General features: G+C 49.3%; 1 protein-coding gene across 2 annotated transcripts in view; it reads right to left on the reverse strand.

Moving 5' to 3' along the window:
• LOC134340090 (insulin-like growth factor-binding protein 4) overlaps window positions 1-15388 on the reverse strand; it is a 72827-nt gene that overhangs the window by 1272 nt on the left and 56167 nt on the right. For both annotated transcript variants that reach the window (XM_063036923.1, XM_063036922.1), the window contains exon 3: window positions 5538-5666. In XM_063036923.1, coding sequence (XP_062892993.1) covers window positions 5538-5666 — 129 coding nt within the window. The remainder of the gene's footprint in view (window positions 1-5537; window positions 5667-15388) is intronic.

Raw genomic sequence — 15388 nt, forward strand, 5'->3', positions numbered from 1 at the left:
GAGAGAGAAGGGGGTGAGGGGGAGAGAAAGGGGTGGGGGAGAGAGAAGGGGGTGAGGGGAGAGAGAAGGGGGTGGGGGAGAGAGAGAGGGGAGTGGGGGAGAGAGAAGGGGGTGGGGGAGAGAGAAGGGGGTGAGGGGGGAGAGAAGGGGATGAGGGGGAGAGAAAGGGGTGGGGGAGAGAGAAGGGGGGTGGGGGAGAGAGAAGGGGGGTGGGGGAGAGAGCAGGGGGTGGGGGAGAGAGAAGGGGATGAGGGGGAGAGAAAGGGGTGGGGGAAGAGAAGGGGGGTGGGGGAGAGAGCAGGGGGTGGGTGAGACAAGACAGTGAAGGTTAGTGCACACGACCAGCTCAACTCTATGCTGCCCTCAAGACCCAAACATCCGAACTTCCAGATGGATTCTGCAACCCTGGATTGTAGTTTCATTAAATTTAAGAGTCATAGAGTATTACAGTACAGAAACAGGCCCTTCAGCCCATCTAGTCCATGCCGAACTGTCCCATCGACCTGCACCCACCCCTCCCATCCACGTACCGATCCAAACTTCTCTTCAACCTTGAAATCGAGCTTGCATGCACCATTTGTGCTGGCAGCTCACTCTGCAACCTCGGAGTGAAGAATAATCTCTTCTCTTAATGCTCCTCTCAAATAATCTACCTTTCACCCTTCCTTAACCTGTGACCTCTAGTTCTCACCCAACCTGAGAAAGCCAGCTTGCATCTACCCCTCACAATTCTGCATACCTCTCTCAAATCTCCCCTCGATCTTCATCGTTCCAGAACAGGGGGTTCCCAACGAGGTCCCACCTACCCCCTCGGTTAACGGCAGGGGTCCGCAGCATAAGAGAGATTGGGAACCCCCTGCTCTCGGGAAGGAAGTCCTGACCTCGTCAACCGTTCTCTAACAAGTCGTTTATTTGAATAAGTTTAAAGTTTATTTATGCAAAATTTGGGTTACATGGTTCAACAGTGCTGTGGTTCTCCTAACGTTCGTTCAGCACCAGCAGCCCAAGGTCCGACCGCGGGCGTACGACGCTGGCGGTGAAGGCGCGGCGACCCTGCCAGACCGCCCCCTTGGACCGCGTTGGGTCGTTAACGCAAACGACACCCCTCGCAGCCCGCTTCGATCCGCGTGCGGCAAACGGGGGCCCCGCCGCGAAGGTCTGGAGGCACGGTGCGGTCACCGGCCCAATGTCGCCCAGTTACGCCTGCTCGTGCTCCCCCCGCCCCATGGGAATGTGCCGGATTTTCCCCGAGCGCTCCAGTCTCCTGGGATGGCAGGTCTTTCATATGAAGAAAGACTGGATGAACTGGGCTTGTACTCGTTGGAATTTAGAAGATTGAGGGGGGATCTGATTGAAACGTATAAGATCCTAAAAGGATTGGACAGGCTAGATGCAGGAAGATTGTTCCCGATGTTGGGGAAGTCCAGAACGAGGGGTCACAGTTTGAGGATAGAGGGGAAGCCTTTTAGGACCGAGGTTAGGAAAAACTTCTTCACACAGAGAGTGGTGAATCTGTGGAATTCTCTGCCACAGCAAACTGTTGAGGCCAGTTCATCAGCTATGTTTAAAAGGAAGTTAGATATGGCCCTTGTGGCTACAGGGGTCAGGGGGTATGGAGGGAGGGCTGGGTTCTGAGTTGGATGATCAGCCATGATCATAATAAATGGCGGTGCAGGCTCGAAGGGCCGAATGGCCTACTCCTGCACCTATTTTCTATGTTTCTATGTTTCTATGTCTCCTCCCACAGTCCAAAGGCGTCCTGGGTAGGTTGACAGGTAAATTGTCCCGTTATAAGGTTCTGGTCAATGGAACTTGCCGGGGTGGGGAGAGATTGCTGGGGTAGCGCGGTTCAAAAAGGCAGGAAGGGCTTACTCCGCGAAATATTTATATTGAGGGATGTGACCAGCTGATAAATCACCAATCAGAATCAGCTTTATCATCACTGGCATGTGCGGCGAAATTTGCTAACTTAGCAGCAGCAGTTCAATGCAATACATAATATAGAAGAAAATAATAATAATAATAAGTAAATCAATTACAGTATAACTTACTGTCTTGAGGAAAATTAAAGTGGATAAATCCCCGGGACCTGACAGGGTGTTCCCTCGGACCTTGAAGGAGACTAGCGTTGAAATTGCAGGAGCCCTGGCAGAAATATTTAAAATGTCGCTGTCTACGGGTGAAGTGCCGGAGGATTGGAGAGTGGCTCATGTTGTTCCGTTGTTTAAAAAAGGATCGAAAAGTAATTCGGGAAATTATAGGCCGGTGAGTTTAACGTCGGTAGTAGGTAAGTTATTGGAGGGAGTACTAAGAGACAGAATCTACAAGCATTTGGATAGACAGGGACTTATTAGGGAGAGTCAACATGGCTTTGTGCGTGGTAGGTCATGTTTGACCAATCTGTTGGAGTTTTTCGGGGAGGTTACCAGGAAAGTGGATGAGGGGAAGGCAGTGGATATTGTCTACATGGACTTCAGTAAGGCCTTTGACAAGGTCCCGCATGGGAGGTTAGTTAGGAAAATTCAGTCGCTAGGTATACATGGAGAGGTGGTAAATTGGATTAGACATTGGCTCGATGGAAGAAGCCAAAGAGTGGTAGTAGAGAATTGCTTCTCAGAGTGGAGGCCTGTGACCAGTGGTGTGCCACAGGGATCAGTGCTGGGTCCATTATTATTTGTCATCTATATCAATGATCTGGATGATAATATGGTAAATTGGATCAGCAAATTTGCTGATGATACAAAGATTGGAGGTGTAGCAGACAGTGAGGAAGATTTTCAGAGCCTGCAGAGGGACTTGGACCAGATGGAAAAATGGGCTGAAAAATGGCAGATGGAGTTTAATACTGACAAGTGTGAGGTATCGCACGTTGGAAGGACAAACCAAGGTAGAACATACAGGATTAATGGTAAGGCACTGAGGAGTGCAGTGGAACAGAGGGATCTAGGAATACAGATACAAAATTCCCTAAAAGTCGCGTCACAGGTAGATAGGGTCGTAAAGAGAGCTTTTGGTACATTGGCCTTTATTAATCAAAGTATTGAGTATAAGAGCTGGAATGTTATGATGAGGTTGTATAAGGCATTGGTGAGGCTGAATCTGGAGTATTGTGTTCAGTTTTGGTCACCAAATTACAGGAAGGATATAAATAAGGTTGAAAGAGTGCAGAGAAGGTTTACAAGGATGTTGCCGGGACTTGAGAAACTCAGTTACAGAGAAAGGTTGAATAGGTTAGGACTTTATTCCCTGGAGCATAGAAGAAAGAGGGGAGATTTGATAGAGGTATATAAAATTATGATGGGTATAGATAGAGTGAATGCAAGCAGGCTTTTTCCACTGAGGCAAGGGGAGAAAAAAACCAGAGAACATGGGTTAAGGGTGAGGGGGGAAAAGTTTAAAGGGAACATTAGAGGGGGCTTCTTCACACAAAGAGTGGTGGGAACTATGGAATGAGCTGCCAGACGAGGTGGTAAATGCGGGTTCTTTTTTAACATTTAAGAATAAATTGGACAGATACATGGATGGGAGGTGTATGGAGGGATATGGTCCGTGTGCAGGTCAGTGGGACTAGGCAGAAAATGGTTGGGCACAGCCAAGAAGGGCCAAAAGGCCTGTTTCTGTGCTGTAGTTTTTCTATGGTTTCCATACGTATATTGAGTAGATTAAGATTCATGCAAAAAATCAGAAATATATGTTTAAAAGGTGAGGTAGTGTTCAAGGGTTCAATGTCCATTTAGGAATCAGATGGCAGAGGGGAAGAAGCTGTTCCTGAATCGTTGAGTGTGTGTCTTCAGGCTCCCGTCCCTCCTCCCTGATGGCAGAGGGGAAGAAGCTGTTCCTGAATCGTTGAGTGTGTGTCTTCAGGCTCCTGTACCTCCTCCCTGATGGCAGAGGGGAAGAAGCTGTTCCTGAATCGTTGAGTGTGTGTCTTCAGGCTCCTGTACCTCCTCCCTGATGGCAGAGGGGAAGAAGCTGTTCCTGAATCGTTGAGTGTGTGTCTTCAGGCTCCTGTCCCTCCTCCCTGATGGCAGAGGGGAAGAAGCTGTTCCTGAATCGTTGAGTGTGTGTCTTCAGGCTCCTGTACCTCCTCCCTGATGGCAGAGGGGAAGAAGCTGTTCCTGAATCGTTGAGTGTGTGTCTTCAGGCTCCTGTACCTCCTCCCTGATGGCAGAGGGGAAGAAGCTGTTCCTGAATCGTTGAGTGTGTGTCTTCAGGCTCCTGTCCCTCCTCCCTGATGGCAGAGGGGAAGAAGCTGTTCCTGAATCGTTGAGTGTGTGTCTTCAGGCTCCTGTACCTCCTCCCTGATGGCAGAGGAGAAGAAGCTGTTCCTGAATCGTTGAGTGTGTGTCTTCAGGCTCCTGTCCCTCCTCCCTGATGGCAGAGGGGAAGAAGCTGTTCCTGAATCGTTGAGTGTGTGTCTTCAGGCTCCTGTACCTCCTCCCTGATGGCAGAGGGGAAGAAGCTGTTCCTGAATCGTTGAGTGTGTGTCTTCAGGCTCCTGTCCCTCCTCCCTGATGGCAGAGGGGAAGAAGCTGTTCCTGAATCGTTGAGTGTGTGTCTTCAGGCTCCTGTCCCTCCTCCCTGATGGCAGAGGGGAAGAAGCTGTTCCTGAATCGTTGAGTGTGTGTCTTCAGGCTCCTGTACCTCCTCCCTATTGGCAGAGGGGAAGAAGCTGTTCCTGAATCGCTGAGTGTGTGTCTTCAGGCTCCTGTACCTCCTCCCTGATGGCAGAGGGGAAGGAGCTGTTCCTGAATCGCTGAGTGTGTGTCTTCAGGCTCCTGTACCTCCTCCCTGATGGTAACAGTGAGAAAAGGGCATGTCCTGGGTGCTGGAGGTCCTTAATAATGGATGCTGCCTTTCTGAGACACTGCTCCTTGAAGATGTCCTAGGTACTTTGTAGGCTAGTGCCAAGATGGAGCTGACTAGATTTACAACTTTCTGCAGCTTCTTTTGGTCCTGTGCAGTAGCCCCCACCCCCCACACCAGACAGTGATGCAGCCTGTCAGAATGCTCTTCATGGGACATCTATAGAAGTTTTTGAGTGTTTTTGTTGATACGTGGCCAAGTGGTTAAGGCATTGGACTAGCTACCTGAAGGTTGTGAGTTCGAGCCCCAGCCGAGGGAATGTGCTGTGTCCTTGAGCAAGGCACTTAATCACACATTGCTCTGCGACGACACTGGTGCCAAGCTGTATGGGTCCTAATGCCCTTCCCTTGGACAACATTGGTGTTGTGGAGAGGGGAGACTTGCAGCGTGGGCAACTGCTGGTCTTCCATACAACCTTGCCCAGGCCTGCGCCCTGGAGAGTGAAGACTTTCCAGGCGCAGACCCATGGTCTCGCAAGACTAACGGATGCCTTTAATGTTGACAAATCTCTTCAAGCTCCCAATGAAGTCGCTATCTTGCCTTCTCGGTAACTGCATCGATATGTCGGGACCATATCAGCGATCATGAACCTGATTCTGATTGCGTTTCGGAGCTCAGTGCAAGCTGGGTTGAACTGCCCCCCGCTGCCCCGACCGAATTAGAATGGGTACCTGCTTCGGGTGATAGAATCCCTTCCTGTCACAGTTAGGGATGGGGATGTGGTACAGAGTCTCGTGCGTCTGTCTCAGCAACATCGTGAACCTCTCCAGCGCCCGCTCCAGCTCGCCCTGACAGGGACCCTGCACAGAAGGGCAAGAACAGCAGTCAGAGTTCTGTCTCGCGGCTATCAATCCTGGTCAGGGAGCCCCGAGGAAAACAGAATCAGTTACAGTCTCTCAGAACGCCAGGCTCTACTGTGGATTCCAGTTAATTGGGACACATCAGGACATTTTGGCCCTGCAGTTTCAGAGAAATAGTTAAAAAGGCATTAAAAAAAAGACAAACCACCTTTTAACTGAGTAAGAAATTATGTACTTAAATTAAATACCGAACAAATTAGACCGCTACCAATACTACTAGAGTACTGTAAAACTGTGTTAGTTCCCAACAGTTATCGGAGGAATTTATCTTTTCTTTCTTTTTTAATCTTTTTATTAGTTATAGTTATAGTCATACTTTATTGATCCCAGGGGAAATTGGTTTTCGTTACAGTTGCACCATAAATAATAAATAGTCATAGAACCATAAATAGTTAAATAGTAATATGTAAATTATGCCAGTAAATTATGAAATAAGTCCAGGACCAGCCTATTGGCTCAGGGTGTCTGACCCTCCAAGGGAGGAGTTGTAAAGTTTGATGGCCACAGGCAGGAATGACTTCCTATGACGCTCTGTGTTGCATCTCAGTGGAATGAGTCTCTGGCTGAATGTACTCCTGTGCCCACCCAGTACATTATGTAGTGGATGGGAGACATTGTCCAAGATGGCATGCAACTTGGACAGCATCCTCTTTTCAGACACCACCGTCAGAGAGTCCAGTTCCATCCCCACAGCATCACTGGCCTTACGAATGAGTTTGTTGATTCTGTTGGTGTCTGCTACCCTCAGCCTGCTGCCCCAGCACACAACAGCAAACATGATCGCACTGGCCACCACAGACTCGTAGAACATCCTCAGCATCGTCCGGCAGATGTTAAAGGACCTCAGTCTCCTCAGGAATCCTGGTCAGGGAGCCCCGAGGAAAACAGAACCCAAAATTATACTCAGTTGCGATCTCTCAGAACGCCAGGCTCTACTGTGGATTCCAGTTTATTGGGACACATCAGTACGTTATGGCCCTGCAGTTTCATAGAAATAATTAAAAAGGCATACAAAAAAGACAAACCACCTTTTAACTGAGTAAGAAATTATGTACTTAAATTAAATACTGAACTGTTGTGTGCTGGGGCAGCAGGTAGCAGACACCAACAGAATCAACAAACTCATTCGTAAGGCCAGTGATGTTGTGGGGATGGAACTGGACTCTCTGACGGTGGTGTCTGAAAAGAAGATGCTGTCCAAGTTGCATGCCATCTTGGACAATGTCTCCCATCCACTACATAATGTACTGGGTGGGCACAGGAGTACATTCAGCCAGAGACTCATTCCACTGAGATGCAACACAGAGCGTCATAGGAAGTCATTCCTGCCTGTGGCCATCAAACTTTACAACTCCTCCCTTGGAGGGTCAGACACCCTGAGCCAATAGGCTGGTCCTGGACTTATTTCCCGGCATAATTTACATATTACTATTTAACTATTTATGGTTTTATTACTATTTAATTATTTATGGTGCAACTGTAACGAAAACCAATTTCCTCGGGGATCAGTAAAGTGTGACTATGACTATGAATTAGAATGCTACCAATAGTACTGTAAAACTGTGTTAGTTCCCAACAGTTATCGGAGGAATTTATCTTTTCTTTCTTTTTTAATCTTTTTATTAGTTTTCAAGTTCATAAAGATAATAAGTGCTACAAAGAGATTGGAATTACGTTATTGGTAATAAACACATACAACAGAGACTACAAATAGTACAAGTCTAATAGACTTCCAAACCCTTGATATAATTAATCATGAAGAAAAAAGAAATTTTTTAAAAAGGATATCACAAAGAAAAACCCCAAAAAACAAAAAAAAGCTAAAAAAGAACTGAATTACTAGTCCCAAAAAAAACAAACAAAAGAACACAAGGTTGAACCAATATGTTAGATCGAATACATTCATTAATGTCATCAACTCCGCTCCCCTATTCATATATTCTAAGTTAATAAAAAGGATTCGGAAAAGGTCAAACTACATCATATGATAATGTTGAATAAATGGCTTCCAAGTCAGGAATTGATCTTTTGTTTGACTGTAAATGAACAAAATCAGAGCAGACTCCCCTAGTGCAGATAATGGTATGCCTTCAAACAATGCTTTCGATGATGACATCCTCCAACTCTTCATTTTCACTGGATTGCTAACACCTTCAAATTGTTTTTTTTTGTAGTTCCTAACTTGTTGTAGTAGAGAAATTGTTTCCTTTTCACTCCCGGTCACCTCCAGGCCTGAATGCTTGAAACCGCAGTGAGCAAAACAGTCCCAAATTATCCTCAACGATCATTGACAAAAATCTCTGTCCTTTGAACACAAACGCGTGCAACCGATGGTATTTAAAAAGCTCTTCACTCTAAGCATGGTCTGACGCCCACTCCTGATGATAGTTAGGAACTGCTTAGCAACTGTCTCCTGTCCCAATTAAGAGGCAAAGCCAACCAAATAAACGAAGGGAATCCCGTCCATTTTCTCGGTTTAGTTTTCATAAGAGCCATCCCGATTAACCGATGGCCCAATTAATCGGGATCCAATGTGGAACATATAATTTATCTGCTTTCCCCCCCCAGAGGATGACAATACGAGAGTATTCCCACAAACACACAGTCACGTACTGCTGCCTCCCCCATGTAGCTGATGTGATACACCAATGGTGTGAGGGTCAAACAGCTTCACCCTGATGTGAGACACCGATGGTGTGAGGGTCAAACAGCTTCTTCACCCTGATGTGAGACACCGATGGTGTGAGGGTCAAACAGATTCCCCCTGATGTGAGACACCGATGGTGTGAGGGTCAAACAGCTTCACCCTGATGTGACACACCGATGGTGTGAGGGTCAAACAGCTTCACCCTGATGTGACACACCGATGGTGTGAGGGTCAAACAGCTTCTTCACCCTGATGTGACACACCGATGGTGTGAGGGTCAAACAGCTTCCCCCTGATGTGAGACACCGATGGTGTGAGGGTCAAACAGATTCTTCCCCCTGATGTGACACACCGATGGTGTGAAGGTCAAACAGCTTCTTCACCCTGATGTGACACACCGATGGTGTGAGGGTCAAACAGCTTCTTCACCCTGATGTGAGACACCGATGGTGTGAGGGTCAAACAGCTTCTTCACCCTGATGTGAGACACCGATGGTGTGAGGGGCAAACAGCTTCTTCACCCTGATGTGAGACACCAATGGTGTGAGGGTCAAACAGATTCTTCACCCTGATGTGAGACACCGATGGTGTGAGGGTCAAACAGCTTCCCCCTGATGTGAGACACCGATGGTGTGAGGGTCAAACAGCTTCCCCCTGATGTGAGACACCGATGGTGTGAGGGTCAAACAGCTTCTTCACCCTGATGTGAGACACCGATGGTGTGAGGGTCAAACAGATTCTTCACCCTGATGTGACACACCGATGGTGTGAGGGTCAAACAGCTTCACCCTGATGTGAGACACCGATGGTGTGAGGGTCAAACAGCTTCACCCTGATGTGAGACACCGATGGTGTGAGGGTCAAACAGGCTTCCCCCTGATGTGACACACCGATGGTGTGAGGGTCAAACAGCTTCTTCACCCTGATGTGAGACACCGATGGTGTGAGGGTCAAACAGATTCTTCACCCTGATGTGAGACACCGATGGTGTGAGGGTCAAACAGCTTCTTCACCCTGATGTGACACACCGATGGTGTGAGGGTCAAACAGCTTCTTCACCCTGATGTGAGACACCAATGGTGTGAGGGTCAAACAGATTCTTCACCCTGATGTGAGACACCGATGGTGTGAGGATCAAACAGCTTCCCCCTGATGTGAGACACCGATGGTGTGAGGGTCAAACAGCTTCCCCCTGATGTGAGACACCGATGGTGTGAGGGTCAAACAGCTTCACCCTGATGTGAGACACCGATGGTGTGAGGGTCAAACAGATTCTTCACCCTGATGTGACACACCGATGGTGTGAGGGTCAAACAGCTTCACCCTGATGTGAGACACCGATGGTGTGAGGGTCAAACAGCTTCACCCTGATGTGACACACCGATGGTGTGAGGGTCAAACAGGCTTCACCCTGATGTGACACACCGATGGTGTGAGGGTCAAACAGCTTCTTCCCCCTGATGTGAGACACCGATGGTGTGAGGGTCAAACAGCTTCTTCACCCTGATGTGAGACACCGATGGTGTGAGGGTCAAACAGATTCTTCACCCTGATGTGACACACCGATGGTGTGAGGGTCAAACAGCTTCTTCACCCTGATGTGACACACCGATGGTGTGAGGATCAAACAGATTCTTCACCCTGATGTGACACACCGATGGTGTGAGGGTCAAACAGATTCTTCACCCTGATGTGAGACACCGATGGTGTGAGGGTCAAACAGATTCTTCACCCTGATGTGAGACACCGATGGTGTGAGGATCAAACAGCTTCCCCCTGATGTGAGACACCGATGGTGTGAGGGTCAAACAGATTCTTCACCCTGATGTGAGACACCGATGGTGTGAGGGTCAAACAGGCTTCCCCCTGATGTGACACACCGATGGTGTGAGGGTCAAACAGCTTCTTCACCCTGATGTGAGACACCGATGGTGTGAGGGTCAAACAGATTCTTCACCCTGATGTGACACACCGATGGTGTGAGGATCAAACAGATTCTTCACCCTGATGTGACACACCGATGGTGTGAGGGTCAAACAGATTCTTCACCCTGATGTGAGACACCGATGGTGTGAGGGTCAAACAGATTCTTCACCCTGATGTGAGACACCGATGGTGTGAGGATCAAACAGCTTCCCCCTGATGTGAGACACCGATGGTGTGAGGGTCAAACAGATTCTTCACCCTGATGTGAGACACCGATGGTGTGAGGATCAAACAGCTTCCCCCTGATGTGACACACCGATGGTGTGAGGGTCAAACAGATTCCCCCTGATGTGACACACCGATGGTGTAAGGGTCAAACAGTTTCACCCTGATGTGAGACACCGATGGTGTGAGGATCAAACAGCTTCACCCTGATGTGACACACCGATGGTGTGAGGGTCAAACAGCTTCTTCACCCTGATGTGAGACACCAATGGTGTGAGGGTCAAACAGATTCTTCACCCTGATGTGACACACCGATGGTGTGAGGATCAAACAGCTTCTTCACCCTGATGTGACACACCGATGGTGTGAGGGTCAAACAGATTCACCCTGATGTGACACACCGATGGTGTGAGGATCAAACAGCTTCACCCTGATGTGACACACCGATGGTGTGAGGGTCAAACAGATTCCCCCTGACGTGACACACCGATGGTGTGAGGATCAAACAGCTTCTTCACCCTGATGTGAGACACCGATGGTGTGAGGGTCAAACAGCTTCTTCACCCTGATGTGAGACACCGATGGTGTGAGGGTCAAACAGATTCTTCACCCTGATGTGAGACACCGATGGTGTGAGGATCAAACAGCTTCTTCACCCTGATGTGACACACCGATGGTGTGAGGGTCAAACAGCTTCCCCCTGATGTGAGACACCGATGGTGTGAGGGTCAAACAGATTCCCCCTGATGTGAGGCACCGATGGTGTGAGGATCAAACAGCTTCACCCTGATGTGAGACACCGATGGTGTGAGGGTCAAACAGCTTTTCACCCTGATGTGAGACACCGATGGTGTGAGGGTCAAACAGATTCCCCCTGATGTGAGACACCGATGGTGTGAGGGTCAAACAGCTTCACCCTGATGTGAGACACCGATGGTGTGAGGGTCAAACAGCTTCTTCACCCTGATGTGAGACACCGATGGTGTGAGGGTCAAACAGATTCTTCACCCTGATGTGACACACCGATGGTGTGAGGATCAAACAGATTCCCCCTGATGTGACACACCGATGGTGTGAGGATCAAACAGCTTCTTCACCCTGATGTGACACACCGATGGTGTGAGGGTCAAACAGCTTCTTCACCCTGATGTGAGACACCGATGGTGTGAGGGTCAAACAGATTCCCCCTGATGTGAGACACCGATGGTGTGAGGGTCAAACAGATTCCCCCTGATGTGACACACCGATGGTGTGAGGGTCAAACAGATTCCCCCTGATGTGACACACCGATGGTGTGAGGGTCAAACAGCTTCACCCTGATGTGAGACACCGATGGTGTGAGGGTCAAACAGATTCCCCCTGATGTGAGACACCGATGGTGTGAGGGTCAAACAGCTTCACCCTGATGTGAGACACCGATGGTGTGAGGGTCAAACAGATTCTTCACCCTGATGTGACACACCGATGGTGTGAGGGTCAAACAGATTCCCCCTGATGTGAGACACCGATGGTGTGAGGGTCAAACAGCTTCATGATGTGACCCGATGGTGTGAGGTCAAACAGTTTCACCCTGATGTGAGACACCGATGGTGTGAGGGTCAAACAGATTCCCCCTGATGTGAGACACCGATGGTGTGAGGGTCAAACAGATTCCCCCTGATGTGAGACACCGATGGTGTGAGGGTCAAACAGCTTCTTCACCCTGATGTGACACACCGATGGTGTGAGGGTCAAACAGCTTCTTCACCCTGATGTGAGACACCGATGGTGTGAGGGTCAAACAGATTCTTCACCCTGATGTGAGACACCGATGGTGTGAGGGTCAAACAGATTCTTCACCCTGATGTGAGACACCGATGGTGTGAGGGTCAAACAGCTTCCCCCTGATGTGAGACACCGATGGTGTGAGGGTCAAACAGATTCTTCACCCTGATGTGAGACACCGATGGTGTGAGGGTCAAACAGATTCTTCACCCTGATGTGAGACACCGATGGTGTGAGGGTCAAACAGATTCTTCACCCTGATGTGAGACACCGATGGTGTGAGGATCAAACAGCTTCCCCCTGATGTGAGACACCGATGGTGTGAGGGTCAAACAGATTCTTCACCCTGATGTGAGACACCGATGGTGTGAGGATCAAACAGCTTCTTCACCCTGATGTGACACACCGATGGTGTGAGGGTCAAACAGATTCCCCCTGATGTGACACACCGATGGTGTGAGGGTCAAACAGCTTCACCCTGATGTGAGACACCGATGGTGTGAGGGTCAAACAGCTTCACCCTGATGTGAGACACCGATGGTGTGAGGGTCAAACAGCTTCTTCACCCTGATGTGACACACCGATGGTGTGAGGGTCAAACAGCTTCACCCTGATGTGAGACACCGATGGTGTGAGGGTCAAACAGATTCTTCCCCCTGATGTGACACACCGATGGTGTGAGGGTCAAACAGCTTCACCCTGATGTGAGACACCGATGGTGTGAGGGTCAAACAGCTTCTTCACCCTGATGTGAGACACCGATGGTGTGAGGGTCAAACAGGCTTCCCCCTGATGTGACACACCGATGGTGTGAGGGTCAAACAGCTTCTTCACCCTGATGTGAGACACCGATGGTGTGAGGATCAAACAGATTCTTCACCCTGATGTGACACACCGATGGTGTGAGGATCAAACAGATTCTTCACCCTGATGTGACACACCGATGGTGTGAGGATCAAACAGATTCTTCACCCTGATGTGACACACCGATGGTGTGAGGGTCAAACAGATTCTTCACCCTGATGTGAGACACCGATGGTGTGAGGGTCAAACAGCTTCACCCTGATGTGAGACACCGATGGTGTGAGGGTCAAACAGATTCTTCACCCTGATGTGAGACACCGATGGTGTGAGGGTCAAACAGCTTCTTCACCCTGATGTGAGACACCGATGGTGTGAGGGTCAAACAGATTCTTCACCCTGATGTGACACACCGATGGTGTGAGGATCAAACAGATTCCCCCTGATGTGAGGCACCGATGGTGTGAGGATCAAACAGCTTCTTCACCCTGATGTGACACACCGATGGTGTGAGGGTCAAACAGCTTCCCCCTGATGTGAGACACCGATGGTGTGAGGGTCAAACAGCTTCACCCTGATGTGAGACACCGATGGTGTGAGGGTCAAACAGCTTCTTCACCCTGATGTGAGACACCGATGGTGTGAGGGTCAAACAGATTCCCCCTGATGTGAGACACCGATGGTGTGAGGGTCAAACAGCTTCTTCACCCTGATGTGACACACCGATGGTGTGAGGGTCAAACAGATTCCCCCTGATGTGAGACACCGATGGTGTGAGGGTCAAACAGCTTCACCCTGATGTGAGACACCGATGGTGTGAGGGTCAAACAGCTTCTTCACCCTGATGTGACACACCGATGGTGTGAGGGTCAAACAGCTTCTTCACCCTGATGTGAGACACCGATGGTGTGAGGGTCAAACAGATTCTTCACCCTGATGTGAGACACCGATGGTGTGAGGGTCAAACAGCTTCTTCACCCTGATGTGACACACCGATGGTGTGAGGGTCAAACAGCTTCTTCACCCTGATGTGAGACACCGATGGTGTGAGGGTCAAACAGATTCTTCACCCTGATGTGAGACACCGATGGTGTGAGGATCAAACAGCTTCCCCCTGATGTGAGACACCGATGGTGTGAGGGTCAAACAGCTTCCCCCTGATGTGAACACCGATGTGTGAGGGTCAAACAGGATGTGAACACCGATGGTGTGAGGGTCAAACAGCTTCTTCACCCTGATGTGAGACACCGATGGTGTGAGGATCAAACAGATTCTTCACCCTGATGTGAGACACCGATGGTGTGAGGGTCAAACAGCTTCCCCCTGATGTGAGACACCGATGGTGTGAGGGTCAAACAGCTTCTTCACCCTGATGTGAGACACCGATGGTGTGAGGGTCAAACAGATTCTTCACCCTGATGTGACACACCGATGGTGTGAGGATCAAACAGATTCTTCACCCTGATGTGACACACCGATGGTGTGAGGGTCAAACAGATTCACCCTGATGTGACACACCGATGGTGTGAGGGTCAAACAGATTCTTCACCCTGATGTGAGACACCGATGGTGTGAGGATCAAACAGCTTCCCCCTGATGTGACACACCGATGGTGTGAGGGTCAAACAGCTTCTTCACCCTGATGTGAGACACCGATGGTGTGAGGGTCAAACAGATTCTTCACCCTGATGTGAGACACCGATGGTGTGAGGGTCAAACAGATTCTTCACCCTGATGTGACACACCGATGGTGTGAGGGTCAAACAGCTTCTTCACCCTGATGTGAGACACCGATGGTGTGAGGGTCAAACAGATTCTTCACCCTGATGTGACACACCGATGGTGTGAGGATCAAACAGCTTCACCCTGATGTGAGACACCGATGGTGTGAGGGTCAAACAGCTTCCCCCTGATGTGAGACACCGATGGTGTGAGGATCAAACAGCTTCACCCTGATGTGAGACACCGATGGTGTGAGGGTCAAACAGCTTCTTCACCCTGATGTGAGACACCGATGGTGTGAGGGTCAAACAGCTTCTTCACCCTGATGTGAGACACCGATGGTGTGAGGATCAAACAGCTTCTTCACCCTGATGTGACACACCGATGGTGTGAGGGTCAAACAGCTTCTTCACCCTGATGTGAGACACCGATGGTGTGAGGGTCAAACAGATTCCCCCTGATGTGAGGCACCGATGGTGTGAGGATCAAACAGCTTCACCCTGATGTGAGACACCGATGGTGTGAGGGTCAAACAGCTTTTCACCCTGATGTGAGACACCGATGGTGTGAGGGTCAA

Source organism: Mobula hypostoma, chromosome X1, assembly GCF_963921235.1.
Source record: "Mobula hypostoma chromosome X1, sMobHyp1.1, whole genome shotgun sequence".
In the NCBI taxonomy this organism is placed as follows: Eukaryota; Metazoa; Chordata; class Chondrichthyes; order Myliobatiformes; family Myliobatidae; genus Mobula; species Mobula hypostoma.